Source organism: Culex pipiens, chromosome 2 (genome assembly GCF_016801865.2).
Source record: "Culex pipiens pallens isolate TS chromosome 2, TS_CPP_V2, whole genome shotgun sequence".
In the NCBI taxonomy this organism is placed as follows: Eukaryota; Metazoa; Arthropoda; class Insecta; order Diptera; family Culicidae; genus Culex; species Culex pipiens.
This window is the reverse complement of record NC_068938.1, coordinates 77,912,521-77,939,931: the sequence shown is the minus strand read 5'-3', so window position 1 is coordinate 77,939,931 and position 27,411 is coordinate 77,912,521. Positions and strand designations below refer to the sequence as shown.

The following is a 27,411-nucleotide window of genomic DNA, read 5'->3' as shown; positions in this document are numbered from 1 at the left end:
TTTCAAGTTTCCTGCGAGCTTAGCTTGAATCAAATTGTTTTAAAATGACTGCATTTTTGGCTTGGAATATTGTAATTTTGTTTTTTGTTCAATTAAATCAAATTGTACGAATCTTCATGCAGACACCTGCACTATAAAACGACTATAGTAGTGACACTTGATCTTACCGCTCGTTGAAATCATCTCAGATAGAACCTTTATATCAGTATTTACACTAAAGCTTAGATACAAAAGAACCGGAGGTGATATCAAATTACTGCGCTTACTTCGACTTGTACAGAGTTAGTGGCCAAAGAATGTTTGCGATTTAGGGGGTTCGGGGTTTATCTACTGCGCGTGGATCAACTGCAGCGAGGGGCATTTTCAGCGCTGGAACCGTGAGTTAGCAACTCTCTAGCTCTGGTTAGCGACGAGACGTGTCGGTGGAAAATCTACAAGTGGTTCGCCCGAAATCGGCGGCGCGATTTCGGGAGGTTGGATTTGCTTTGAAAATTTTATTACAGAGGGAGGATCGAGGGGGGATATTCACTGAAGGTTGAGTGAAGGTTCGCGGCACATACTTTTCAGTTCAAGGTAAAATGGCTGACTCTGGGCGTGTTCGCGGCTCGAGCAGTGAAAGGTGAGCCACCTGAGCTCGGCGGTTTCATTGCGCAACAGGAAACCCTTGGTCGGGTAGAACGTTGCATCCCGGCAGGTTTCGTTGTACTAGAGCGAAAGAAGATGGGTGGGAGTGATAGAGATAGAGAGAGATTGTGCGGTGATAGACTTGGAGTTGAAGAAGGTCGGAGGTAGCGTTTGGAGTGCTGAAACGAGAAAGAGTTCGAGGTTGGTTGGGGTTAGCGCCTGAAGTTACCTCGTGTTCGTCCTTGACCAGTTCGACCATCCCATCCTTGGAGGAAGGTTTGCACGGTATGATGACATCGGCGTACTGAACGCCGTGCACGACTGGATTCAGCACCGGTACCATCTGTTGATCCTTGACGAAGATGTAGGTGCTGTCCGCCTTGTACAGCGGAGGCAACTCTGCGAGGTCATCGACGGTATCTTCTGCCGATTCGTACAGACAGTAGTACCGTCCAACGATTTCCGGCGTGGCCTTGAGAATGGTCACTCGACTACCAAAAGGCTTCTCAGCGACGCCAGTTTTGAATTCCTCAATTTGCAGGACTTCAGGTTCAGGTTCGATATCCTGTGAAATTAACGAAACGTTCAACTCAAGCACGTTCAAAGGATTTTCGAAGTCATACCTCATCGGGAGTCCGCTTGATGATCCACTTGACCGGTTCCGTACCCTGGCAGGACAGCTCCATCATGGAGTCCACCTCGAGCTCAAAGTCCGGTTGATTCTGCAGGATTTCCGGTGCCCCGTTCTGGACCATCAGGTCTCGGAGCATGTCGTTCGCTTCGTTTGCTGCAACGAAATAATAAAATCAGAAAGGATATTCAAAGGAAGCGGTATGGGTGGGAGTCGGGTGGGAAAATGATTTATTCTTCATGCTGGTGGTGCTACTCCTATTGGAATGCATTTACTTGCTTTTTGCATGCGTGGGATGTGCACAGCTTGCCAAGCACGAAAGTTTAACTACATCATTGTGCAGAGGTAAAGCATGTCTCCTCCTGCAGTGTTTTCCTGCACAAATGGAGTCATCTGCTTTGGGTTATCGAGTCGAGTGCTAATTAAATTATCGCATTTGAGGATGCTGGTTGTTGAAGCGACTAATCCATTAATTTAAATCGAATGAATTGTTGATTACGTATTGTTCCGATGACATTCCATTCGTTGGAATTATTCAGATGAAACAAATCAACTTAAAAGGCAAAATCAATATACCGCTATATTAATCTCAAGGGATTAATAACTGAAAACTAAATCCATTGGACAGCCTTTAACACAAAAAGTGCTGTTTGAACTTTTTGAAAATGTGCATTGTAATTAAAATCTTAAAAGCTCCAAAAAGCTAGGTGTAGAAAAAGAGACAAATTGTGCAAAGTAAATAAGTGGCATGCAAATAGTGTAAAAATCACTTGGACTAATTCCCGGGTATCCGGAATCGAGATCGAAATCAGGTTGGTTCTGTAAAACTTCCGGCGACCCATTCTGGTCCATCAGGTCGTCGAGCATGTCGTATGCTTCGTTAGCTGTAACCAAATATTGGAATTGGAATTAGGAAGAGTTAATATATAAATATTTTAATTCAGTGAACTATCTCGTTGTCGATATTGAAGGGATCGTCGAGAACGGGAGTTATCAAATTATAGAATGAAAGATCAAAGAAAGCTATTTGAAGGGACTGAAAAATTTATTGACAGCTGGAGCAATATTGATATCGCGAAGATCGACAACCAGAGATTCCACTGTATTCGAAAATCAACTTAAAAAATTGTTGCCAGAAATATCCATTTAACGATGTTCAGAAAAGTAATTATAGAAGTATTTTTTAGCTCATTGCGTCTTGCTAAGTTCTTTAAATTCCACTTAAATATATGTTCGTAACACTTGACAGTGTTGCTAGATCTTTAATATCTATTTCTCATTTGAACGGCGATTTTTTCGGTACTTTCCAACAATTAAATTAAACTGGAAATTTGAGGTGTGCAGAGCAATTTTCTGAAATTTCATTCACTTGTCTTTTTTATTTTTTTATTCTGGTTGAAACTTTTTTGTGTGTAAAAAGAACCCATATAATTTTCCATTTTAATTTGGCATCAGTCCATACAAAAATGGTCTGTCAAAATTGGAAAATCTGTATCTTTTGAAGGAATTTTTAATCGATACCAAGTCTAGGCAAAGTTGTGGGTACACAAAAAACGATGGTAGTAATACATTTGGGAATGGGGACAGATTTTACGTCAAAAATATGTAATTTTACATTAGGAAATGGTAAAATCTTCTTCTTTTTCTCTTAAATTTCACATTTTTACACATTATTTTGGTAAATCACTATTATATTATTATTACTCCAATAAAATTTTCAACTTTCCGAAATTCAAATACAGTAAAAAATTGTGTCATTTTGGAAGGTTGAATATTACCTCTATTATGATGTAATTTTACCTCAATTTAGACTGAAAAAGTGACATTACACCAGAAAAGTGGTAAAATAACTCATTTTCAGAGGCATAATTACACACCCCTTTCCAGATGTAATGATTTTTTTTTATTGTGTACAGTAGGGGAAAACGAAACGAAACTATTGGCACTACGCCCCCCGGGGCATGGCCTTCCTCTAACGTGGGATTTCTGCTCCAGCGCCTCTGACGAGACAGGAGAAACCGTACAGTAGGGGAGTGTGGGGTAATTTGGACACCCTAAGGAAATAGCTCTGCCACGAGCTGTATGGATATTTTAAAGGAATGTGGATGACACCAGAGGATAAAAGAGACCATATTTTACTGAAAAATGTCATTTATTTCGATAAATTTTGATGAAAACCCCATTTTTATCGCAAAAATTAAAAGGTGTCCAAATTACCCCCACATTTTTGTGTGGGGGTAATATGAACACCCCTATGGGGTAATTTGGACATGCCTTGTGGGGTAATTTGGACATGCCTTGTGGGGTAATATGGACATACCTTTTGGGGTAATATGGACACCTTTCATGGGGTAATTTGGACAAATGTTGAAGAATAAGTTTAAAATTTGATTTGTTGAGCATGTTTTTTAACCTTCAACCTGGTTTTGTAATTGCTTTATATTTTTAAGTATTTTTTTGTTCATAATATTTCATCAATGTTATATATAATGATTTTGTGATAGAACTATAATTCAATAGGAAGATAACAAATAGTTCAGTGTAGTCTACACAATTTAATCATTCATTCTATAATGATTTAAACATTGATTCTGGATTAGGCACAAGTTTAGTTTTTAGTGATTAAGGTATCGTTTAGATTTATCTTAATCAATCTTTATTTGGAACTAATTAACCTGAAACCATTCATTTTAATTATACATTCCGTTGTCCTTCAAATTTAAATATTATTGTAAACCAGCATAGAAATCAAAAATGTCAAAGAAATTAATTAAAAACAATCAACATTAGAGTCTAGTTGAACACCAAATGTGCAGTAGTCAGATTTTCATCCATTCAAATATTGAAAAAAAATATCTAAATAAAAAAATAGGGGTTTTGTGAAAGTCTCATTCCTCACATTCCTTTTTGAGTGTTTTGACATTTTAAATCCCTAAATTGACATTTTAAATCCCTCTAAATTTAATTAAATCACTTTGAAAACTCAACCGACCATAAAAGTTACTTTTTTTGCCTGACAGGTAGACTTTCAGGTATGTCCAAATTACCCCACAAGCCATGTCCAAATTACCCCCATAGCATGTTCTATCAAAAATTGCAATTTTTGATGATAAAAATTGATAAAATGCACAATATTTATACGTACATATCTCAGGCATCGTCCAAGCAACCCCCTTAAACAAATATTGTCCACTTTTTTGCTATAAAATCCCTGCAAAACCTTATTTCCCAACCCTCAAATATTAGAACTTAAGGCAGTGCCAACCAGCCTTTGGAAACTTTTACATATTATACCAAAACTACTTAACCTATTCCAACTTTTTTGGTTTGTCCATACTCATAGGCCATTACTAGTACTAGCCTTATCACTTTAATTGCCGTTTTCACTTTATATCCGAAGAAAATGTGATTTTTAAAGGGGTGTCCAAATTACCCCAAACTCCCCTACTTGTTCGGTAACGTAGCCCAGTTATTGAATGCTGCTTGCTAACTGGGCTGAACGAAAAATACCAATGTTTTCTTAATATAATACAAAAATAAAAATTATTAAAAATGTTGTCCATAGCTATTTTTTCAAGTTTCCATGAATTGTGACTTAAAATTTTAAAATAACTTAAATAAAACAATGTATTATATATAACACTTGATTTTTGCATCCATTAACCCCCTCGGACACTTTGATTTGTTTTTTTGTTTTTTGGGATAAAGCTTTTTAAGTAAATTACAGTTATTGAGCGCCCAGGTCAAAAGCAATCCAGTTAAAAAGGCCCAGTTACCGAACAAGGAATGTATTTTTTTTGCTGTGGAATTGATTTTTAAAATCGCTTTTTCACGAGATATTGATTTCCTAAAAAAAACACCATTTAAATCTTTTTATTACTTTTTTATATATGTTTTGGGGCCATAAATGCCATCTTTTCTGAAAATTCTAGAAAGCACAAAACATCTTTGATTTAATAAATCGTCAGCTGTGTGCTATCTTGTGACATAGACCATTTTGGTCGAAAATGAGTTAATGATGACGTTTTGCTATACTTAACAAACACTACAAGATGCTTTAACCCGATTTTGGGAACTCGCTTCCGTTTCCCGGATATCGCAATACACACTTGTGACATAGACCATTTTATCATCAAAATGATTGTGCACACTTGTGACACGTCATAACTACATGTTGTTGGAAAATGTGGAATTTTTTTCTTGTTTTTTATAAATTTAAGTTGAAACATATTTTCTGAAGGCAATGCAATCTTTTGTTTTTGAAAATATACTGATTAAGTCGGTTAAACTATTGATTTAAGCCTATTTTAGTTTGTATGGGAATTCTGTGCACACTTGTGACACGTAGTACAATTTTACTTTCGAAACACACTTGTGACACGTGCTTTTCAGATTTTTGATTACATAATTTACTGTATCTTTTAACTGGTGTAACCAAATTAGTTGAAACTTGGAGCGTTTGTTAAGCGATAGTATACGAACCGATTGCTTCGAAAAGTTTGACTCTACCATTCATAGTTTTGAAAATATTTATCATCAAACTTTAAAAATCGATTTTCTCGAAAAGTACTAAATGGTCGTTGTCACAAGATAGCACACAGCTGACGAAATGTAGATTTTTGAAAAATCTTAATAAAGCAAAATTTTTAACTAAAATTTTTAATGTATAATAAAATTTGTAATGAAAAAAAAAAATACTTTGCTATAAATTGCACCGTTTTCAGGTTTAAGCCATTTTCAGGTAACTTTTTTGAAAAAAAGTCTCGATTTTTTAATTTTGAAAGCTAGTTTCCACGTTTGTCAATTTTCGAAAAAAAAACATTCTCGAAAAGCTGAAAAAGCCTTACATTTTTCTTAAAAAGCGAACAACACTTAATTTAAATTTCACAAAATTTTAATTTTCCGAAATCGCGCCAGATTGATGATGAACAATGACTTCTTTGGGCATACGGAAGGCATCCAAAATGTTTCAGCCCGATAATCACAAAAATAATATCTGAAAAAGGCTTATTTCGTTGAAAATTTCTAACAGAATTATGGTTCCAAACTGCCTTGGTTAACTTCACAGAAGCACTCAGAAAAAATTAAATTCAAAAAAAAGTAATTTAAAATAGTTTTTCTAAGTACTTGTTTTTGAGTTCTAGAGTTTTTTAAAAGGTCCTATAAGCTATCTGTTTTATATGTTTATAGGTCCTTTAAAAAAACTCTGGAGTTTCCGTTTTTATGCAACCGTTTGTTTTTGGATCTCTGTATTAATGTATAAATGTCATTTAATATTTTCTTCGATAATGCCATTTCATGAAAAACGAAGAAAGTTATGCCTAGTTAGTTCACATATTATGCACTTGCGGTCACCGTGATACGTCTCATCATCCGGGGCCGGTAACGTGATCATCAGACCACAAAATTAGTATTCTTGTCATTAGACCGCCCACGTAGACCGTCCTACCACGACGATATCCCTTGCCGGCAGTGCAGTAACAATTTTATATCGCCTCCGCCACATTTTCCACGAAGCCTCGGGCGTTTGCTGAAATCCAAGATTTACTATCATATCCGGCCGCGATAAAGTGGCACGTGGTGGTGATGAAATGCTTTTCAAAAGCCATTTGGATAGGATTACCTGTGCGTGGTTGGGGGATGAAAACCGCGAAGAACTAGGACTGAGTAATCTTAGCCATAGTTGCTCAACGCAAGCCCTGTTAAGCATAGATTTGTGTGGATTCCCACAGAGTGTTTCGTTTGCATCGAGGGTAGTTTTTTAATTAAACTTTGCAGACTTTGATGTTTCAATTTAATGCTCGGAAACACACAGAAAACTAATTTGTTTCGCACTAAAAGTAATGGTAACTGCACACTGCGACAACCATTTCTGCATAATGCAGTTTTCATCACCATAAATTGGGGGCGATCTGCGGTTTTGTGTATAGAAGCCTTTCATAACTCGAGATGCAATTAATATTCTCACACTCGTGTTTGTACGGACGAAAAACCACAATGTTGATGTTGACAGAGAGAGTCACAAGAATCGGATCTGTTGTTGGCGAACTCATGTTCCGTACGCTGTGAAGAGTAGACACGCGTCAACTTGGCTCAGCAGATGTTACGGGGCCCTAACTTGGTTAGGACAATCAGTTTGTTTGTACATTATTAACCAGCCATCAATCAGCATGTTCTGCACTGTATCTTCTGTAGAACACACCCATTAGACAACATAGCTTTTTTGCGATTACACTGTAACTGCATGTCAATGTACGAAATGTACTGAGAAACTGAGAAAAATTTTAAGAAATCCTCATGCTTTCAACTGTTACATTTTGTCTTCTTCAATCATTGAATAGTTTGGAAATAATGTTTAATTTTGCATAAATTCAAAATAATGTCACCAACCAGCTTATGCAAGTGTCTGTTCCGTGTGTCGTTCCCTCGTAAGTTTGTTTTCGTTTGTAAGAAACGACGCGAATCAAGGGAACACACGAAAACGGAAATAGATTAAGTTTGCTAGTGCACACACACACAGCACAAGCATATTGGAAGAGCGATAAGGAAAATGTGATAAAACTATGTGAACCTTTCAGCGAGACATACGAAGAGGTGTTTGTGAGTGTGTGTGTTTGGAAATGTTTACAAGTTTGTACTGTGGGATCTTACTTTCGTTGAGTTATGTTTTCATTCGTATATTGCCTGGCATTATGGTCGCATTGTTTGGAAACTCTAGCGCAGTGGAATGGTTATTTATGGCCGGTTTGCCATGTCCGTTGGATTCTAATGAGAACAGATAACTTTTTGGCAATGCACTTGGATAAATTTTGTTTACACAATTGTTTTTTTTGGCTTTGGACGGGTGAACTTTTATTTGGAAATAAACTCGAGTGCATAATTCTCTCGGCAATCTCGAGCATTATTGTCTCTGTCCGTAAACGGTATCATTATTCTCTGTTCGAGGCCATTATTCCCTTGGACTAGAGGGTGACGATTCTCGAGATTTTCAATTTCCCGGGAATCGAGAGTTGAATTTGGTCATTTCCCGGGAATTTCCGGGACCCGGGAGTTTTTTTTACTATGCCAATAGTGGCAATAATTTAAAAGGAAAAGCAATAAATTTGTTTTTTTTAAATGAAATTACTTACAATGTTTTCATACTTATTCTATGAAACGTTATTTTAAGTATCCTTATTATTTGGAGGAACTATATGTACCTTTTGATTTTTTTTTCTGAATCTGCAAATACAAGATCGTTTCTTGAGCTTTTTGGGAACTAAAAAGTTTAACATGTTTACAAATAATGTATAATTTCCCTGTATCGTTTTTTTGCAATATGATAAATAGCGACTGAAATAACTTTTTTTTTCCTTTTTAATGTCAATTATAAATATTCATTGAAGAAAAATTTACAGTTATCCGGAAAACGCGAATGTTCACAATTGGCGGACATTAACTTTACAAAGATCGCCAGAGTTTTTTTCCCCTAAAATATAATCCTAGAGTTTTGTTTTCGAAAAAGTCCTATAAAAGACAATAGCTTATAGGACCCTTTCAAAAAATCTCTAGAATTTAATATTGTGGTTGACTTGAAACACAAAATTAAAATGAAAATTACATTGATACAGCCAAATTAACTTAGGGATGAGGATTGCTATGCTCGAGAAAAGGCTTTACCCTTTTAGAAATAATAAAATTAAAAAAAAATATTTCAAAGAAATTAGATTTTAATATCTGGGATGTAACTGTTATGTATACTTTAAGGTAAATTTGTGGACCACATTTTTTGGCTACTTTCAGTTATAATTATTGCAATTTAAAATTTACACTTTCTGAATAAGAAGATTAGAGAAGAACTTGAACATCGAACATTTCACATACAATGTTCGAAACAATTTAGAATCCTCCAAATAATTTTCTGATTAGTTTATATAATTTTGCTTCGATATTTATATGTTTAAAATTTCCCGGGAGTCTCGACCGAATTTCCCGGGAATCGAGAGGTTCAAAAATGGTCGATTTCCCGGGATTTTTTTCCCGGGAATTCCCGCTCGTCACCCTCTACCTTGGACAAATGCTGCCGAGTTTTGGGTGCGAAGCGTTAAATTTATGCCCCTTTTTTTGTACATTGTAATTTAATTAAACTATCATTTTTTTAGCTTTAATCTCATGCATAAAAACAGATTGCTACCCTTATTTTTAAACAAAAAGAAACGCACACCCAAGGTATAGGAAGAATAGGAATTATAAGGAACAACTTTTTGAAAGGGCTTTAAACACATATTTAAACAACTTTAAATGCTGGGCTAGATTTTAAAATTTCAAAATATTATTTATTTGATTCAAAAGAGCAGAGCACTGTTTTTAAAAATTGAAAGACAGTGTCTTTAGAAAAAAAAACCTAATTATTATTACAAACCGACCCACTTCAACGAATCATCTCTCTGCGGCTTGGCTGCGCTAGGATTTGATTAGATTAGATGAGATAATTTGATTTTTTTTTCACCTTTTAACGATTTTTTTCAATCACATTTTTCATGTCAATAAAAATCGTGTTTTTTTTTAAATAAATTTTAAGCATAGGCTCGTAACATCAAACACGAACAAAAGCTACGAAGATTAGCAGTGGCGTTTTTAATCGGTTGCTGCACATTATATTTTTTTTTGCTGGATTTACATTTTTTGCACAATTTCACAGACAAAATTTGTTGAAAATTTAATAATGAATTGAGTCATGATGTTTTGCTCAAAAACGCAAAAAAAGTTGGAAAAATAGTGAAAATTTAAAGTTTTTATCTGATAATTTTACAAAAAATATGTATTGCGTCACATCTATCAATAGAACGCAACAATTAGAAATATTTCAACATTTTTTTGTATTTCTGCAAAGTTCTCATGTTGAGCGTTATATAGAATATTTTAACTTCTTGAAATATTAGTATTCACTCCAAAATAATATTTTTTTCGAAAGGATCAAAAAAATTCACAAACAATTCATTTTTGCCTTCCTCACCTCTCGAAAAATGAACTTCTTTATTCGACCTCGTAGATCCACTTCACGTATACCTATCGACTCAGAATCAAATTCTGAACAAATGACTGTGCGTGTGTATGTCTGTAAGTCCGAAAAATATGCACACGATTATCTCCGGACTGGCTGTACCAATTTGGACCGTTTTGGTCTCATTCGATCTGTCTTGGGGTCCCACAAGACCCTAGTTAATCTTATGAAGAATTAAAATGTACTTCAAAAGTTATGCTTATTTTACAGCATTTTAGCTAAACCTTTGAAGATTGTAAAAAAGGTGGTTTTTGTAAGAAAATGCTATACATTTTTAGAAAGGTATTTAAAAGACAACCCTATCAAAAGTTATGAATACTTTAGTGTTTTAGTACACTTTTTTGAGGCCGGATCGCAGATATTTTGATAAAAGTAAGTGTTATTTATTCATGTTGTTTAGGCTGTGTAGTGTATTCACTTTATGAATGTGAGGAAGGCACCAACCACCTAAAGGTGGATTAAGTAACGTAACGCTATTTGGATAAGACTTAAAAAACTTAATTTTGTTGTCTCTTTTTCTTTTGTTCGCTATATTTAATCAACCAGAGATCTATTCTTCAAAGTCTCTTAGGCAATTTTATTGCAAACTTTGCGAAAAAAAAAATGTTCTTGCATGGGATATTCGAAAGTCTGCATCTTGGGAATTTCCTGATCGGTTTGGTGTCTTCGGCAAAGTTGTAGGTTTAAAATTTTGAATTTTTGAAATTTCGATTTTTTAAGTTTTTTAAAAATTTTATGAGTGGTAGTTGAATTCCCATTTTTTTGATGTTCGAAATATTTGATAGTCTCTGTGTTTCTTACAGATTTCAGCCTCAATTTGAGCAAATTGAATTGATTACGTCAAATTGATCATAAATAAGGTTTGTTTTAATGCTCCATTTGAAAAAAATAATACAATTATATGCTTGTTTAGCTTAATTTTGTTTTAACTTTTAATAAAATTTATATAAATTCGAGGTTGAGTGAATACAGCTCAGACTCGATTATCTAAAAACTCGGTTATCCAAAATTTTGATTGCCTCGATGGTTTGTATTTTGCTTTAAACATCAAATTCTAGCTCTGCGACCCCATTTTAGTGAAATATACCTACATAGTTGATTGCCTATTAAATTACAAAATGCATTTTTTTTTACAAATTTTATCACCGCTTTTTTATTTAATAATACTAAATCATTTTAGAGTAGTTTAAAGGTTATAATTTAGTTTGTTGCCACAAAAATCAATTTATTAGGGGAAATTCTCGTATGTTTGGCAGGTTAAGCACTCGCTCCTAACTCCATCCAATTTGCTGATTTTCACTGTTTAAACAACTAATTTTGCAAAACTTTTGGTAGAAACTTGCTTGCTCACTTCTTATTGAGCTATTTATCACTCGATTTTAGTCGAAAACGCTTTTCATGAGTTGTAATTGAATGTCGAAGTGCTGATATGGCAACATTAGAGGCACGCAGGAATTATATGCTGTTCCCCTAGCATGATTTTAGGGAATTTTTTTTAAATATTGTTAATTTCTGTTTCAATTACCCCTAAAACTTGAAACCTAGAAACTAGTTTTACCTAATCTCAGTGTAAAATTGTCCAAAGAATCTGATATTGCATTCCGTTTTCCGATTCCAACTCATTTTAGTTGAGAAAAACATGACACTTTGAGTGTATTTAATTAAATGTTTTCATAATTATTTAAAAATCGCTTCTTGAGGTACTTTGAACACTTCTCTACCAAGCTCAGTATGATTCCATATACTTTTTTTTGTTTGTACTTAATTCGTATTTTTCATTCTGAAAACAAAATATACCTATCATTGTCACCAATTTGACAAAAAAATATTTTTTTTCTATTTTTAATAATCATGAGTCCAATTCTACGAATATTTTTTTTTTCAAAGACTCAGAAAATTGAGGATTTGTCTATTATTTCCTTTGATACAGACCCTCAAATATAAAGAAATGATTAAATTGAAGTATTTTTAATGTCAACCAAACAGCTGTTAACTAATTCAAATACTCATCATGGAATATTGTCAATTGTATACCGAAACATCCATGATCGGATGTTTTCAATGTGGAAACATTCTGGTTATGTTGCTTGCTTGATAGTTTAGATGTTAAAACGATATTTTGTCTACAAGCAGAACCAATGCAAATTGAAATAAAAAGATTCAATCTTCAAGTTCCATTTAGAACCAAAAATCTCTTCACTGTGAGTTCCAAGTTTGACACGCTGTGTCGTCCCAGACTAAACAGTCACAAATCATCCGGGCTTTTTTTTTGTGCGGAGTTAGAACTTCATTCAAAGTTCAATTATCAAGAAGCCATAAATCACCGAAAATCATTTGAAATTCTGCATTCATTCCCCGAGGGTATTGTCTGTTGACCACAAAAGGCAGTCACTATTTCGTGGCGCCAGTTGCAAATTTGATATGCAAAAATGTTTTTTTTGCACTTTTGATTCAACGAACATGATTAGTGAAAATATTTTAAAAATTAACTTACTTGCTCCAAAATGCACCATTTGCACAATTATAAGCAAACATATCACAGCCGGTTGCCACCGCCGGTGGGGCCTCCTCCTTGGGCGGCTTAAATTATGCATTTTTTTTTTCGTTTGCTCGTTCACCACAAACACACAACTGTGCCTGTCAAGTTTAGAAACTTAAGTACTAGTTTGTTGCGCGACAGTGACAAGCCGCACACACTCTCGTCGGTTGGTTGGTTCTTCGTTAGACTTCCATCGACTTTTTGCGCGCAATCGACTTCCGCTCCGGGTTTAAACTTTTCTCCGGCAGCATCGTTTAAGAACTTTTTTGCTTTTCTCACACTGTTTTACTTCGACACTTTTTTTTATTGCTTCCTTAACTCACGATGAACTCCAACAGCGCGGGCTCAAGACAGTAATGGTTTGGTTCAGGAAATTTGCATCAACTTTTTCTGCTGCTGTTGGAACTTTTTGTACGGTTTTCTTTTTTCGCGCGATGATTTTGGACCGCTTGGCAGCAGGCTCTCCCTGAATGTGCTGACACTTTTGATTGACGGTCCAAAGCTTGTCCCAGGGATGATAAGTGACCAAGTCTGGAAGAGGGAAAGGAAAAAAAAAACGGAAAGAAGGAAATTATTTTTTATGGTCACTTTGCGTTGGTCGTAACGAAAGAGCTCGCCTGAAACTGAAATATGTTGCGAGTATAGGGGTAAATGCTGTAAAATTGAAAAACATTATAAAATACAAAAAAAAGATCAACATGAGATAAAAAATAATAACATAGAAAAACAAAACGAACTACACAATTGAGATAAGAGTTGTTACAAATGATAAAACAGCCATTCAGAACTTCACCCCACTCATTCAAAGAGTGGTGGCATATTAACAGGGCAAAGTGTTATTGAGCATTGGTTTTAATGGTTTCTTTGACGCGTTACTTAATGGGCAGAGTCCATATCGAAACATTCCCAATGGCAAGTTGAATCATCTTTCCACCCTTCTTGGTTCGACCAGTAGGAAGTAGAAGCCACAAGTTTTATGACCTTTGGGCGATAGATTTCAATTACCTACGCCGGGCATCGCAACGGCAATCAAACGCAAACTGCTATTTACTCAGCTGCCGATTATGGAGTCATTCGATGGAGAGAAGGAATATTTATTGGTTTACTGGTTGGTCCCACCGAGCACTTATCCTGAATAATTAATCGTTGAGAGGGGAAGTGTGACTGCATCAGTTCAGGCGAACAAATTTGCGACAAATGAGAAAAGTTTTACATTAATTGAATTTTCACAAAAATAAGGCATTATCTCAATCGCGCCGGGAGAACCCCGTTTTGCGTGTCACCATAAATCACCACCAACAGGATAATTTCATTACCTTGACATGTGCTTGTTTCGAGTGTCGTTCCCAGGGCTGTGGTGTTACACGGAGGAAATTCATTTCCCAATTGGGACGGTGAGTTTGATCTCAAAAGAGATGTCTTATCAATATGATTGTTTGACATAATTTATTTACATTCGATAATAACGTGTTTTGAAGCCTAAAAACTTTAATTAAGAACTTTAGGCAAATTAATAAATTAATTTGAGAAAATCAGTAATATAAATATATATTCAAAGAATAGCTTAAAACATCCAGGATCAATTTTGACGTTTAGAATTACGCCAGCACGTTACCGTCGTGCTAACTTGTCGCACGTGCATTTTGGGCCAAATTGAGTTAAGAACGCCTTTTTGTACAGCTCTCAAGGACTCTTCTTTTGACCTTCACAGATCCCCAAAATTCGATTTCAAACCTGAGATATTCAACGAAATCCGAAAAAACTCCGTGCATTTTTGTCACTGTACACAGTAAAAAATAATGTAAATTTGGAAGCTATAATTTTGGAAGGTTGAATATTACCTCTTTTATGATGTAATTTTACCTCAATTTAGACTGAAAAAGTGACATTACACCAGAAAAGTGGTAAAATTACACATTTCCAGAGGTAAAATTACACCTTTTTTCTGACATAAAAGATGTACCCCTTCCCAGATGTAATATTACCATGATTTTTTTTTCTGTGTACATATGAAAGTAGTTTCAATCTTGTCGTGCTATCTGCACTCCCTGAAAATTGATGTAAGTGCGACAACTGGCCAAAGGGATTTCAGGTCAGAACGCGTTTGACGCACGTACAAGTTAGACTACCGTAAACATTTGTTATTATAACTCGGGACTCCAGCAACCAACTTCAACCAAACTTCGGGACAATGCACATAATGGTCAGCCAAACAAAACGTGTTTGTTATTGTTTACATTGCGTGCTCTAGTTTTTGTTTATTCAAGGTCAAACATCAAAACGCGTTTTTCTCGGATCGTCGAAATGGCGGGTGCGACAAGATAGCACGACAGCGTCGAGCAGCTGAAAACAATCTTCTTTACACAGCAAAAAAAATCATGGTAATATTACATCTGGGAAGGGGTACATATTTTGTAATTTTACCTTTGAAAATGGGTAATTTTACCACTTTTTGGGTGTAATGACACTTTTTCAGTCTAAATTGAAGTAAAATTACATCATAAAAGAGGTAAAATTCAACCTTCAGAAATTAAAGCTTCGAAATTTACATTTTTTTTACTGTGTACCTTATATCTAGATTACTTTTTCAAAACAACCAATGCGCCATGGGTTTCCTTTGTACATAGGATCTTTTGTTTAACTGAGCTGCTTTTAAACTGGGCGCTTGATAACTTGGCCGTAACCCATTTAAAAAGCAGACAATCGTCAAAATAACCAAAACCAAGAGAAATGATTTTGGGGTTAATGGATGCAAAAATCAAGCTCAATTTGTTTAAAAAAAATTCAAACTTTCATCAAATTTAAAGTCACAATTAAAAAAAGTTAAAAATTGAGATGTGAACATTTTTAACGAATTAGAGTAACTTTTATTTTGTATTTTATCAAGAAAATATAATGCATCGGTGGTCCCCTCGTAATCTTTCGTTCAGCCCAGTTAGCGAGCAGCATTCGGTAACTGGGCTCCGTTCTCAGCCCAACAAGTACTGTATCTTCAAAAGTTATATTCAAATCTAAATTTCACCTAAATATCCTAAATTTTTTTCGTGTAAAAAACCTGTCAGTTTTTCTAAATTTTATTTTTATTATTATTCAGGTATTGATTAGACACAACAGAAAATGTTATTTTTTCAACAGATGAGGTAAAAAATCTTCCAACCAATTAGTTCCAATAGATTTAAATCAACGAAGCCAAAAAGAAAATAAAAAGCTTTTTATTGCATTTTATACGCGACCAATTTTTTTTTTGTGAGAAGTTAACAAACCACGGTCTAAGGTGGGTTTTTGACTGAAAACAATCTTGATTTCACAAGTACAATAAAAATAAAAATAACGTTTTATTTGAATGCACTTGTGTATTTATTGAAACTCTTAAATTGATTAAAATATATTTTGAAAGGGGAATTTTCAACTTTGTAAAGAAATATGTGATGGATTAGTTTTATCTTACCGTAAAGTGTAACTTATGATGATTAATTGTTGCGAAAGGATTTAGCTACAGTTATCTCTCCGATTCGATGAAAATTTCAATTGGTAAATGTTGGTCTGCCTGAACTGCCCATAATTGAAAATTCGGCTATTATGCCAAATCAAGTATTCCGAGAAAAACGCGTTTTAGTGTTTGTCACAAAATCTCCGTCAATTCAATTTCCCATAAGAGTGGCATATTAGCCGTTTGGTTTTTCGCATCGGCAGCCAAGTCTAAACACTATTTCAGTGAAATTCAAGTTTCAGAAGATGCGTTGGAACATCCTCTACCACCTGGTGCTAATATCTCGTTTTTGCCAAAAGTGGATATTAGCCGTTTTTTCAGAGCTAGTTGTGGCGCTATAACCACGGCAAGTAGTGTCCAGGGCATTTGTGGAAATACAATGTCCCATCCCCAAGGGTCCCGGAGCACCAAAACTTCTTAGCATGGTGCTCCCATCGATTTATTGCTCTAACAAACAGGAACGTGAGCGGGGGATCCCCACGTTTCTTCCTCCCCTGTAGATTCAGAATTGTGTTGTTGTTTGAACATTCGTGCTCAAACTCAACCCACTTCAACGAATCATCTTTGCGGTAAACTTTACGCAGTTGGCCTGGCCGCTTTAACTTTTGTGATGTTTCAAAGCAATTTATTGCATTGGGGCACTGCAATTGTTAATAATGACAAGAGGATGCTAGGCGTTAATCAACCTAAGGCATTTTCCAGGATGCCCTCGAAAGACTGGCTGCGCTAGGGTTAGATTAGATTAGATTAGATTAGAAGTGGATATTAGCCGTTTTTTCAATGGTGGGCAGTGAATCAGATGGTAATCACTCAGATTCAGAATCCAAATGTAATGAGTTCGAATCTCAAGGTGGGAGGTATCTAAGTGCGAAATAAACTTTAATTTCCAGTAAAATTTTGACGAAATTTACTGTTCTTATTCACAATTAAATTTGTTAATTTGTTTCAATGAGATAGATTCTTTAACAAAATATTTGTGTCGTTTAATCGGGATCAAAATACGGATAAATCACATTTGGCATGCTGTGCTAATCAAATTTCTTAAGCTCAAATTTAACGTATTTTTTTGTATTTTATAAGTCTTTTCACTTTTTAGGATGATTTTATTTGCACAAACTAGTCTTACCATCTTTTGCGGTAAAATAAAATAAATGAGAAAATGGCGTATACGTCATTCCGCCATAAAGCGGCAGTACTGCAGGCTTTAAAATGTCTGTTAACGTGCATTTAAAATTTGGATGAATTAACGAAAATGAAAAACTATACATTGACCTACTTTTTGCTTTATTTTATAGGGAAAAAGTCGAAAAAGATTTCAATAGTAAAAACAACAGAAATGACATAATTTTTGTAACAACCATACCATGAAGACGTGTTTTTTATTCTTTTCAAAAACAAAAAAAGAAGATTGCGCAAAATAATCGTTTTTTTTATTATCAATTTTGGAAACGTTTTAGATGACAAAAATGCTATTTTTGGAGCTTAAACACAAGTTGCTTAAAAATCCATTAGACAGTGCTGCCAAGTTTATTTTCGAGAAAATCATGAATTTCGGAAACCATGGAGAAAAAGCCGAAAAAAATGCCTTAATATTAATGTAAAGTCAAATTTGCAATCGGAAAGAACTCTGAAGAAATTTTGATATTGTGTACTGTTTTCAGGTTGAGCAATTCTCTGCGAAATTGGCGAAATTTTTCATACAAAACTCCATACAATGTTGGCAGTTGTTCATTCAAAAATGGTACGTAAATATTCGAAAATCTGTGTCTTTTTAAAGGCATTTTGTGATTGATTTGATGTCTTCGGCAAAGTTTTAAGTATTGATGAGGACTTTTCCGAATAAAATGGTACACGTAAATATCTGATTATCAAATCAACTTTTTTCACAAGAAATCAAATTCGCAAACTCAGTTTTTTTCTATGATATTTAAAGTACAGAAATGCTCAAAATATTAGTAAAAAATAAACGGTTGTCATACCATGCAATACTCTTGATTCTGTAAAATTTCCTCAAGTGTAATCCCGCATGCTGTATCGGCGTCGCTCTAGTAAAACCACAACTATAGTGGGGTAATAAATCCGCACGCGTATATGGGAGAACACATCTCTTCACTCTCCAGATCACCCCCGGAGAAGTGGTGATAAATTGTTTAAATCGCTCCCATCGTTTTAAAACGATTTTCCGTCGCGTCGATGGGCCATCCACTAAATTACGTTATACCTGATTTTATCCGCAAAAATTTTTCAATTAAAATTTGATGGATATTTTTCGGTCGAGATTTGGATTGAATTCTAAATTGAACCGCCGAACCGTCGTCGTTTGGTCAAGAGTCGGGTCGAAGGACGACCCTTCCAGCTGCGTAACGACAACACTTCTTCCAGCTTAATAAATTGGATGAAATCACTCACCGTCGGGGTTTTTCTGCTGGCCACCATCGAACAAGCTTTCAATTACCCCCGGTCAGGACAAACATATGACCTGATGAGCATCAGCGGCCCCCACTTCAAGGGTAAACTGTCAACAGTTGGCTTTCCGGGGCAATGCCTGACGTCTGTTTGTGCCACTCTTTGTGGTATGGATTTTTTTCTTTTCCTTTCATTTGGTTCGAACGAGAAAGTCACACGCTGATAATGTCATTTTTATTAACGGTGCAAAATATATTTCGAATCGTCACGGCAACTTCCGAGGAATTTCGCGACCACGCAGCAAAATAGTTGTCATTCCGAGAAACAAAATGTCATAGATCAACGCGTTGGTTGCGATTTAGGTTTGTTGCCTTGTGTGTCGTTTTGTGGAAGAATAACTTTTTGTTTCAATAAAGATGGCGTTCTAAGTAGCCAAGACTCTAACCATTGAAGTTTTGACAGTTTCTGAGTTTGAATTTCCCAAATCATTTTTTTTTAAACGGCTCGTTCAGGTATTACGTATTAAATACATCATTTTTAAATTGTTAAGATTTATTTAATTTTCATACGTTTTATTTTTTTCCACAAATTGAAACAATTACTTTTGCACCAAGCGAGCATAACATGGACGTTGTAAGGCGAAGTAGCGGGTCGTCAATTTTGCTCTAATTTCGCGCGGCGGGTGCTACCCCGGCCCGGGCTGTGTGTCACTGTGGACAGCAAAATGTGTGGTCATTGGCCACAAATGGATTAGTGTTGTGCCAAGTCACACTCATCAGCAGGTTAGGATTACGGGGAACACGGTTAAAATTAGTTCCCCAAACATAAATTAAATTATCATTGGCTGATAATGTTTATGAAATGCAAATATTTGTTTGACAGTTTACACTGTAATTGAAACCGTAACAACATTAAATTTAATTAAATTTTGAGTGTAAATAAAGTTATCATTCGGTGGCATACGTGGACGAAACATGAGAATTGCACTTCATTCCCTTTTAGTGCGGCCTTTAGTGGCATATACTAACTGTTGTTGAGGATTAAGGGGAGGCACAGCATGGGCCTAGGATTAAAAATCGATAGTCGCAGCATATGGAGGGGCCATTGTACAGAAATGAGAGAAGGAACCGCTCTACCCCAGCAAGGTCATCTTATCCGCCTGATAGGTATGCAATCGTTTACTTGAGGGGAAACACTAGGAAAACTGTTGAAAAATATGATTTAAAGAATTCAATCATTTGCCTTAAAAATGGATACATTTATAAATTTGATTATTTTTTTTAGAAAGAAATTTCAACAACTCAAACCACTCTAAAAGATGTTATTGTTTTAAGAGTGCCCCAAGGAAATTCCCCTCCCTACTTAAGGGAGCGACCTTTGCACTCTTGAAAACTCTCTGCCAACAACATCTTTCGTGGCATTCTTCTGGGTTGCATGCATGGTGCGTTTACGTTAAAGAGCCGGAAAAGTGCAAGACGTCTGGGAGGTGCGAATTTTCCGGCCAGTAATTGAGGGGTTAAAAGTGGCCTCCGGGGAGCAATTTGCAACATTTTATGCTTCGCCGGTCTTGTGATGGGGATTTCTTGGTTTCCAGTGTGAAGTTGTGAGTGGGTGTCGTGCCAAAGTGAAGAGGTTTTATGGGTCCCGGATAAGATCGATTTTATCGTCGGGCTCATGTGTGGGGTTTTTCGGGTTACTTTCGTTGATGGAATTTTAAACGGGTTGAAACAATAGAGTCGGAAATATTTATAAATATTGAAATGGTATAAATTTCTAAGAAAGATGGTATAAAACAAGCTTCCCATGCGCCAGTGCCAACGCACACCGCGGGTTTGGTTTTCTAGCTTCGGTACGTGCCTGAACCCATTTGTGTATTGGTATCTTGGTACATCGTACCAGCGCACCACGACACTCTCGGCTCGCCTCATCGGTTTTGTGTCTGGCACTCACCCATGGCATGAACCCAGCGTGCCGTGGTACGCGCCGTGGTATTGAACCCGTTTTGTACCGCCAGCGCGTACCACGGCACGTACCTCGGCTCGTAACGAGTGAAGCACCTTGGCTCATATACCGGGTTCATGCCATGGGTGAGTGCCAGACACAAAACCGACGCGGCGAACCGAGAGTGTCGTGGTGCGCTGGTACGATGAACCAAAATACCCTCGGTTCGTGTGAGTCGGGTACGGGTGTAAACCGAACAAAGCAGGCGCAAAGCAAACCCGAGGTACAAGTGAACCGCGTGTACCGCACGGTGCAGGGAAGCTATAAAATGAGTATAGTTAAAAATGGAACAATGGTGAAGTTATTGGGTCATTCTTTTTCTTCGATTTAGGTTAAATTTGCTAAACTTTTTGATAGACAAATTATTTTAAAAGCATACGGTTGCGTTATTAACCGAAAACTTCTTTAAAGTGTTAAAATAAGTACTTTTCCAAACAAAATAACGATAACTAGTAAAGAATTTAGGTATAAACCATTTTATGATGGCATATCAAAATAAGATACGTTACACTATCACAACATTCTTTAAAAAGCTGGGAAATTTTCAAACCTTGAAAATGATGAAATCCAACTATTTGAAAATAGCATATGAGTATTTAATTAAAAAAAATTGCTGCTTGATATCATCAAATGAGCAATGCTATCAATAATCAGCATATTTAATTCTTTGTTATTTGAGGTTTTTAGAAGATCAAAAGAAAATTTTTGCAAACATAATTGGAATTATTTTTCGAAAAAAAAAAAAAAAAAAACTGCCAAATGTATGCATTTATTACTCCCCAGTCAGCTTATTAACTACTCCAATAATTGGACTCACATTGATAAATAACTTAAATTACTTTTTTGCAATTCCGTCGTGAAACTACTTACTTTTCCTGTCATTCTTGAACGACGAATTAGCCTACTTTTCTGTACCAAAACTAACAGAATCGAATAGCAACACTTTTCAAAATAAATGCTGAAAAGTTCTACTTTTCAGCACTGAAATGGGTGCTGAAAAGTTGAACTTTTTAGCACTTGTTTCGAAAGGTAACACTTCAACATTTTTTTGATTTAAACGATTTACTAAAAAACATGAAAATTTGACTTAAAATTTCACTCTATGAGTTTTTCGGAATTGCTAAAAATGTTGTATGGAACTCGTTGCAAAACTTGTTTTTTCAGCACTCGTCGTATTTATCCAACTCGGTGAACCTCGTTGGACAAATGTACGACTCGTGCTGAAAAAAATCCTCTTTTTGCAACTTGTTGCATAAACTACTATTTTACCAGTCCATCTTTTTTTTTATGTATTTACTGAAATAAGAAAAGCTCATGGTGTGGCTCTTTAAAGATTTTTTTTTCTATGTACAGGAGAAGGAGGGATCTGAAATTAAAAAAAAGTGATCAACTCACTTCTCATGGACAATATTCCTACAAATGACCAAATTACTTTTTTCATATTTTTAAGAAGTTTAAGGAGACTTTTGTCTTAAATAATTTCGTTACAAATAAAATAAAAATATACATTTTGGCGAATTTGTGTTATTGAAAGCATTTTATATTTGGAACAATTTGGACCTTCATGTTATGAAACTTCGATTAATCCACCGACATGTGAGCTACACCTTTCTTACAAAATATAAAAGTTATGTCAGATCAGAACATTAATTCTCTGTTACTTTTAATTTTCTCATGCCAAAAAGGTTTTGAATTCCTTGAACATAATTTTATTTTGTGAACTTTATGACAAATTGTTAAATATGTTTGAAAGAGCAAAATAATTTAAGTAATTTTTGCTTTGAAATATATATTTTTCAAATTAAGCATAAGAAAGTTGAAGTGTCTCTAATTTTAAGTTTGAAAAAATCTTAGTTGCATAAAAAAGAAAATGCGCGAAAATACTGATTATAACAAAAATCCAGGGAAAAATGAATAGGAACAGTAGGTAGCACCTAAAAGCTTGAAATTTGGAAAGCAAAGCACTATTTTTTTTTTAATAATCTGTGTCTGTTCTATCCAAACCAATCAAAAAAATATATATATAAAAAAAATACAGTGGCAAGACTAAAACAGTTGTCCCAGTTGGCTCCAGATGACAATAATGAATTATTCATCAATGATTTTGCAAACAATCTATTTATTTTTCTCAATCTATTGAATTTACATTACAGTGATTCTAAAATCATTATACTCTTGTTTTACGTAGAAAAATATTTGAAAAATGCATTCAATAAAGATTTTAAACCAATAAAAAAAACCCAAAAAAGTCTTCAAAAATAAATCAATTACTTTAAAAACTAGTTTATTACTAGAACTACTCATTAATTACTTTTAATTACTTGAATAACTGTTAATTATCAAATAAATACAGAATTACCTAATTACAAGCACAACATCAAAGTAATCAAGAATTGTTTGCCAGTCCTTCTGTAAACCCTTGAAAACTGCACCAAAAAATAAGTTGATTTTTTTCCGTTTTTATAATGTTCCAACTTTCTGAAATTCCTTGAGAACGGAATACAGATTCAAGATTACTTAAATACCATTTTTGTGTGGATAGCTGTAATTTTTTTTAGATTGGCGCAAAAATGTATTCTTTGGTCATAGGAAGGCCCGTACAAAAATTACGGCAAATAAAAATAACACAAAAACTAATCGAAAGCCGAAATTCTGGCTTAGCTTTTTGAAAATCATTTTAATTTTTAATTTGCGATAGTGGATGCGTGGGTGCATATGGTTGCCTAAGACAATTCACTAGCATTTATTCCCGAAATTTACAATTTTATTTCTTGGCAGGAAATTCTCTAATATTCAATCCTGTCGATTTGAGCGTGTTCAGGGAGCGTTCTCTATTATACCTTGACAAAATTTAAGAGCTCAACACCGCACGTGCAGCAGTCGCATTTGCGAGGACCTTCAATTTTCAAATTAATTTCAAGTGCACCAAATCCAAATCCCTGCCCGGTTTTTAATCAAGAATAACTCACTAAACCACTTAAACTAAACGGTCTCGCGAACCTATCCTATAGGCTCGCTCCCATGGCCATCAGACTGATATAAGCCTTGATAACAATCCGTTGGCGTCCGTAATATAATATAATTCAATCCATATGCTTTAAAAGTGTGCCACTTAGGTACGCGGGGAACTGTTTGCAGTAAACTATGAAATATTGTCGCAAGGGGGAGAAAGAAGGGAGGAAAAAATCGCACAGTTTTCTCTCCTGTGGGTAATCTAGATTGCCCGGACGAGGCGTGACCACAATCAGATATTTGCATTTTATTAGCTTCTCGCTCTGTGCGCTGATATGTCTCTGCACTAGGGTGGTTCCCAGAGTTCAAAATTTTAATCCTCAATCAATAACAGATTACTAGAGCTAATCTTTGTAGAAGTTCGAGATCACATTTCAAGCTGAGATCATTGGAACTCGTAATTATAACGGGGAAAACCCTCCACCATGCGATCTGCCCGTGACACTTGTGCCCATAGAGAGTCCGTAATGATTCATGAAATATGTGCATAAGCTTAATGGAAGGTGTGTGAGACAGTCGGCGCGAGGCCTGTAGGGAAAATTTCTTTCAAGCGGTGACTGCATTCAACGCCTGTTTGCTTAAATTGAAATTTGTCACGCCGTCATTTGAGATCAATTTGCATAAAGCAAGAGGGATCCAGCCGCCATTCAGGCTCGTTTGTACCGCCGATCATCGTGTGTGACACTTGGACGACGACCTCTTTCAAGGCTGAACTTTCGCTATAATCGTTTTAAGCTCGGCTGTGTACTTCTACACCAACGTTGTCTTCGCCTCCAAAGATAAGGCCAACGTCAATGGACTCTTGTGTGGGAGCGATGGATGCAACAGATGGTCCTCCTCTGAAGAGTCTTCAGACTCTGAAGCTCAGGTTCAATAAGGCAAACATTCATGATTTTTTCTTCGCAGCACATTGTGAGCTCTTGAGCATATGTGCGATAAATGTCAACTAAGGGTAGGGTGCCTATGTTGGACTTTTTAAAATTTGTAATACAATCAAAGTCTATTCGTGTCTCAGTTGTCCTGAAACTACCCTAAACATGTACAAAACATACAATGTATGCTGAACGAGCAGTGTGATAACAGAGAGAGTGAGCATAACAAACAAAACAAGCTGGGCTAGTTTGACGTTTTGTCAAACCAACCAGATGCGGAGGGTGGAGGGCTTGAAGTAATGATTTATCACTGTTTTTCTTGCACTATTGTGCGCTGCAGTGTAATATTAATATTTCAACAGACAGGAAGCAAAAAGACCGAAGGACAACAGAAATATCTTGTTGCATAGCGAGTGCTATTTATAGAGTGGCACAGGTTCACTTTTTAATGTAATTTGTATTGATTTTCTTGGCAGAGAAGGAATCGCTTCCATCCTGGTATAATTATTTTTTAGCACTGTTAGGTGCAATTAAAAAAAATCAATATGCTTAGTTGTAGCTAGTAGGTATGTAGACATTATTTAACATCAGATTAAATATGAACTTATCCGAGAAGTAACAGAATTCGTCAGTTTCGTCAAGTTGTGATAAATTTGGGCTCTCTGACCACGCTCCAATCGTCAGAATTTTTAATTAATATTATCTTAATCAATAAATAAATTTGTGAATTTCGGATACCGTCAACTGGGGTAAATCGGGACTACAGTATGAACAAACAAATATTTATTTATTTTTCTTTGTGTATTTTGGGTTAAAATATTTCTAGTGTTTTTGTATACAGTTTGTATAGTTCAAATAAACAAAATTTTCATTTTTGCTATTTGGGTTTTTTTGAATACTCTTGATTCAGAGATGTTCAAAAAATACTCAAAAAGCAAAAAAAATGATTTTTTTTATTGGACATGATAAAAAAAACTATAATTTTTAATGAAAAGATCAGAAAATTTCACACAATTTTTTAGCATTGAAAATCAGACCAATAGAATAAAACAGTACAATTAGAAAAAATCATTTTCAGCGATTCAAATTCTTTGTGAGGCTGTATCTCAGAAACTTGTTGTCTGATTTTCAATGTTCCAGATACAAAATGGTAGCAAATTTTCTCCGCTTTTCAAAAATATTTTTTTCAGGAATGCTTTTCTTTTACAAAGCAGATTCAGTGACAGTTATTAATCAACTAATGTCAACATTACCATTAGGCTACAAAGCTCGATAAAAAAATGTCAAGCTTTTTAAAAAATGATTTAACGTTGCACATCAACTATAGAGCTTTTGCACCAAGAATTTGGCTTCAGACATTTTTATATCTTCATAACTACGGAAACTATCGATATATTTTTTTTTATTCATTCCAAAAAGTACTGTCTAAAAAATAGTTTACAGCTAGTTTTACCTATTTTTACAATCAGGTTGTTGCAGAATCGGGTACGTACACAGCAAAAGAGGAGTAAGGAGTAATTCTGCTGCGTGTTAAATCCTGGGTGTACATTAATTTTTGCATTGTTTTATGAAATTTTATGTAATATTACACCCTGAAATATGTTGCCCATCAGTATGGGAATCCTACTTGACCGAAATTTCAAGCTCATATATGGGTCATTTCAGGTCAACTGAGTACACTTTTGGACTCGACCTTCACCGATTTGGACCAAACTTGGAGGGAACGTTCATCTATCGATAGTTAACAGAAATCCCAAGTTTGGTGCTGATTGGACCTTCCCTCTATTTATGGAACCGCCCTCTTTTTTGACGATTTTCTAAAAAACTTTTTTTTCTTATAATCATAACTTTGCAACTATTTAAGCAAAAGACTTTCTACAGGTTGCATTTTATAGAAAATTGTCCAAGGAATTCGATAAAAATAAACGTTTAACGTTTTAAGCATTAAAATTCAGTTTTAAACTATTGGCGAGATACAGCGATTTTACTGAAAAAAGTTTGATTTTGCGCAGCACTCGGAAGGTGTACTTTTCAACAAAAAGGGGTGAATCCCGCATAGTTCGGTTTTTATATGTGAGAAACTTATTTCGGATTTGAATTCATAGGACAGAGTGCAGCGCAAAATCAAACTTTTTTCATCGGATTTTTTCCGTAAACCTATTTTTTTTGAAGGTCCTAATCATAACCTACAACTTTGCCGAAGACACCAAATCGATCAGAGCATCCCTTCTAAAGATACAGAATTTCATACATTGACATACCCATTTTGTATGATCAGCCCCAAAATTGTATGGAGACTTGTATGGAAAAACAAATGATGACTACTTTTGACTTAGGGAATGCATGGACAAAGTTTCATCCAAATCATTAAACACCAAGAAAATTCGATCGTTCGAAGATACAGATTTTTGAATATTTTAAAAGCCATTCTACGGAGAACTGTTTACGTCACCAAAATGAACAATAATTGTGTCTGCTTCATTAAAACATTTTACATGAAAAGAAATAATATCCATCAGAAAATCGTTCGGGCGTTTTCCACAATGTTTTCCCGTTTTTAAAGGCACTTATTTTTATTGCTAACAATATATATCGAATGGCTTGACGCTAAATAAATGTTTGTTTTAAAACCAGTACATCACAACAGCAATTAAACCCCGCTTTAAATTCCCAAACATTCCTGCGGTAATAAAACCAAACGATTGAACCATGACCAGCAGTAGTGCGGTGCACTCTTCCCCAGCGCCCCACAAAGTCATTCGTGAAAAGGTGAAACAATCGCCGTTTAAAAGA

At 35.3% G+C, this 27,411-nt stretch overlaps 2 protein-coding genes across 7 annotated transcripts in view; one reads left to right on the top strand and one right to left on the bottom strand.

Annotated features, from left to right (window-relative positions):
* Positions 1-27,411, top strand: part of LOC120419182 (translation factor GUF1 homolog, mitochondrial) — a 99,000-nt gene that overhangs the window by 41,955 nt on the left and 29,634 nt on the right. The gene's annotated exons all lie outside the window — the stretch shown is intronic.
* The window catches only part of LOC120419180 (vascular endothelial growth factor receptor kdr-like), a 69,784-nt gene that overhangs the window by 22,115 nt on the left and 20,258 nt on the right, over positions 1-27,411 (bottom strand). For 4 of the 6 annotated variants that reach the window (XM_039581840.2, XM_039581846.2, XM_039581843.2 and 1 more), the window contains exons 2-5: positions 12,793-13,368; positions 2,026-2,139; positions 1,248-1,411; positions 854-1,189 (exon numbers count right to left, since the gene is read on the bottom strand). In XM_039581840.2, coding sequence (XP_039437774.1) covers positions 854-1,189; positions 1,248-1,411; positions 2,026-2,139; positions 12,793-12,892 — 714 coding nt within the window. In that variant the 5' untranslated portion in view covers positions 12,893-13,368. Of the gene's footprint in view, positions 1-560; positions 706-853; positions 1,190-1,247; positions 1,412-2,025; positions 2,140-12,792; positions 13,369-27,411 lie in introns of all 6 variants that reach the window. The other 2 variants (XM_039581842.2, XM_039581845.2) reach the window with 2 other exon arrangements.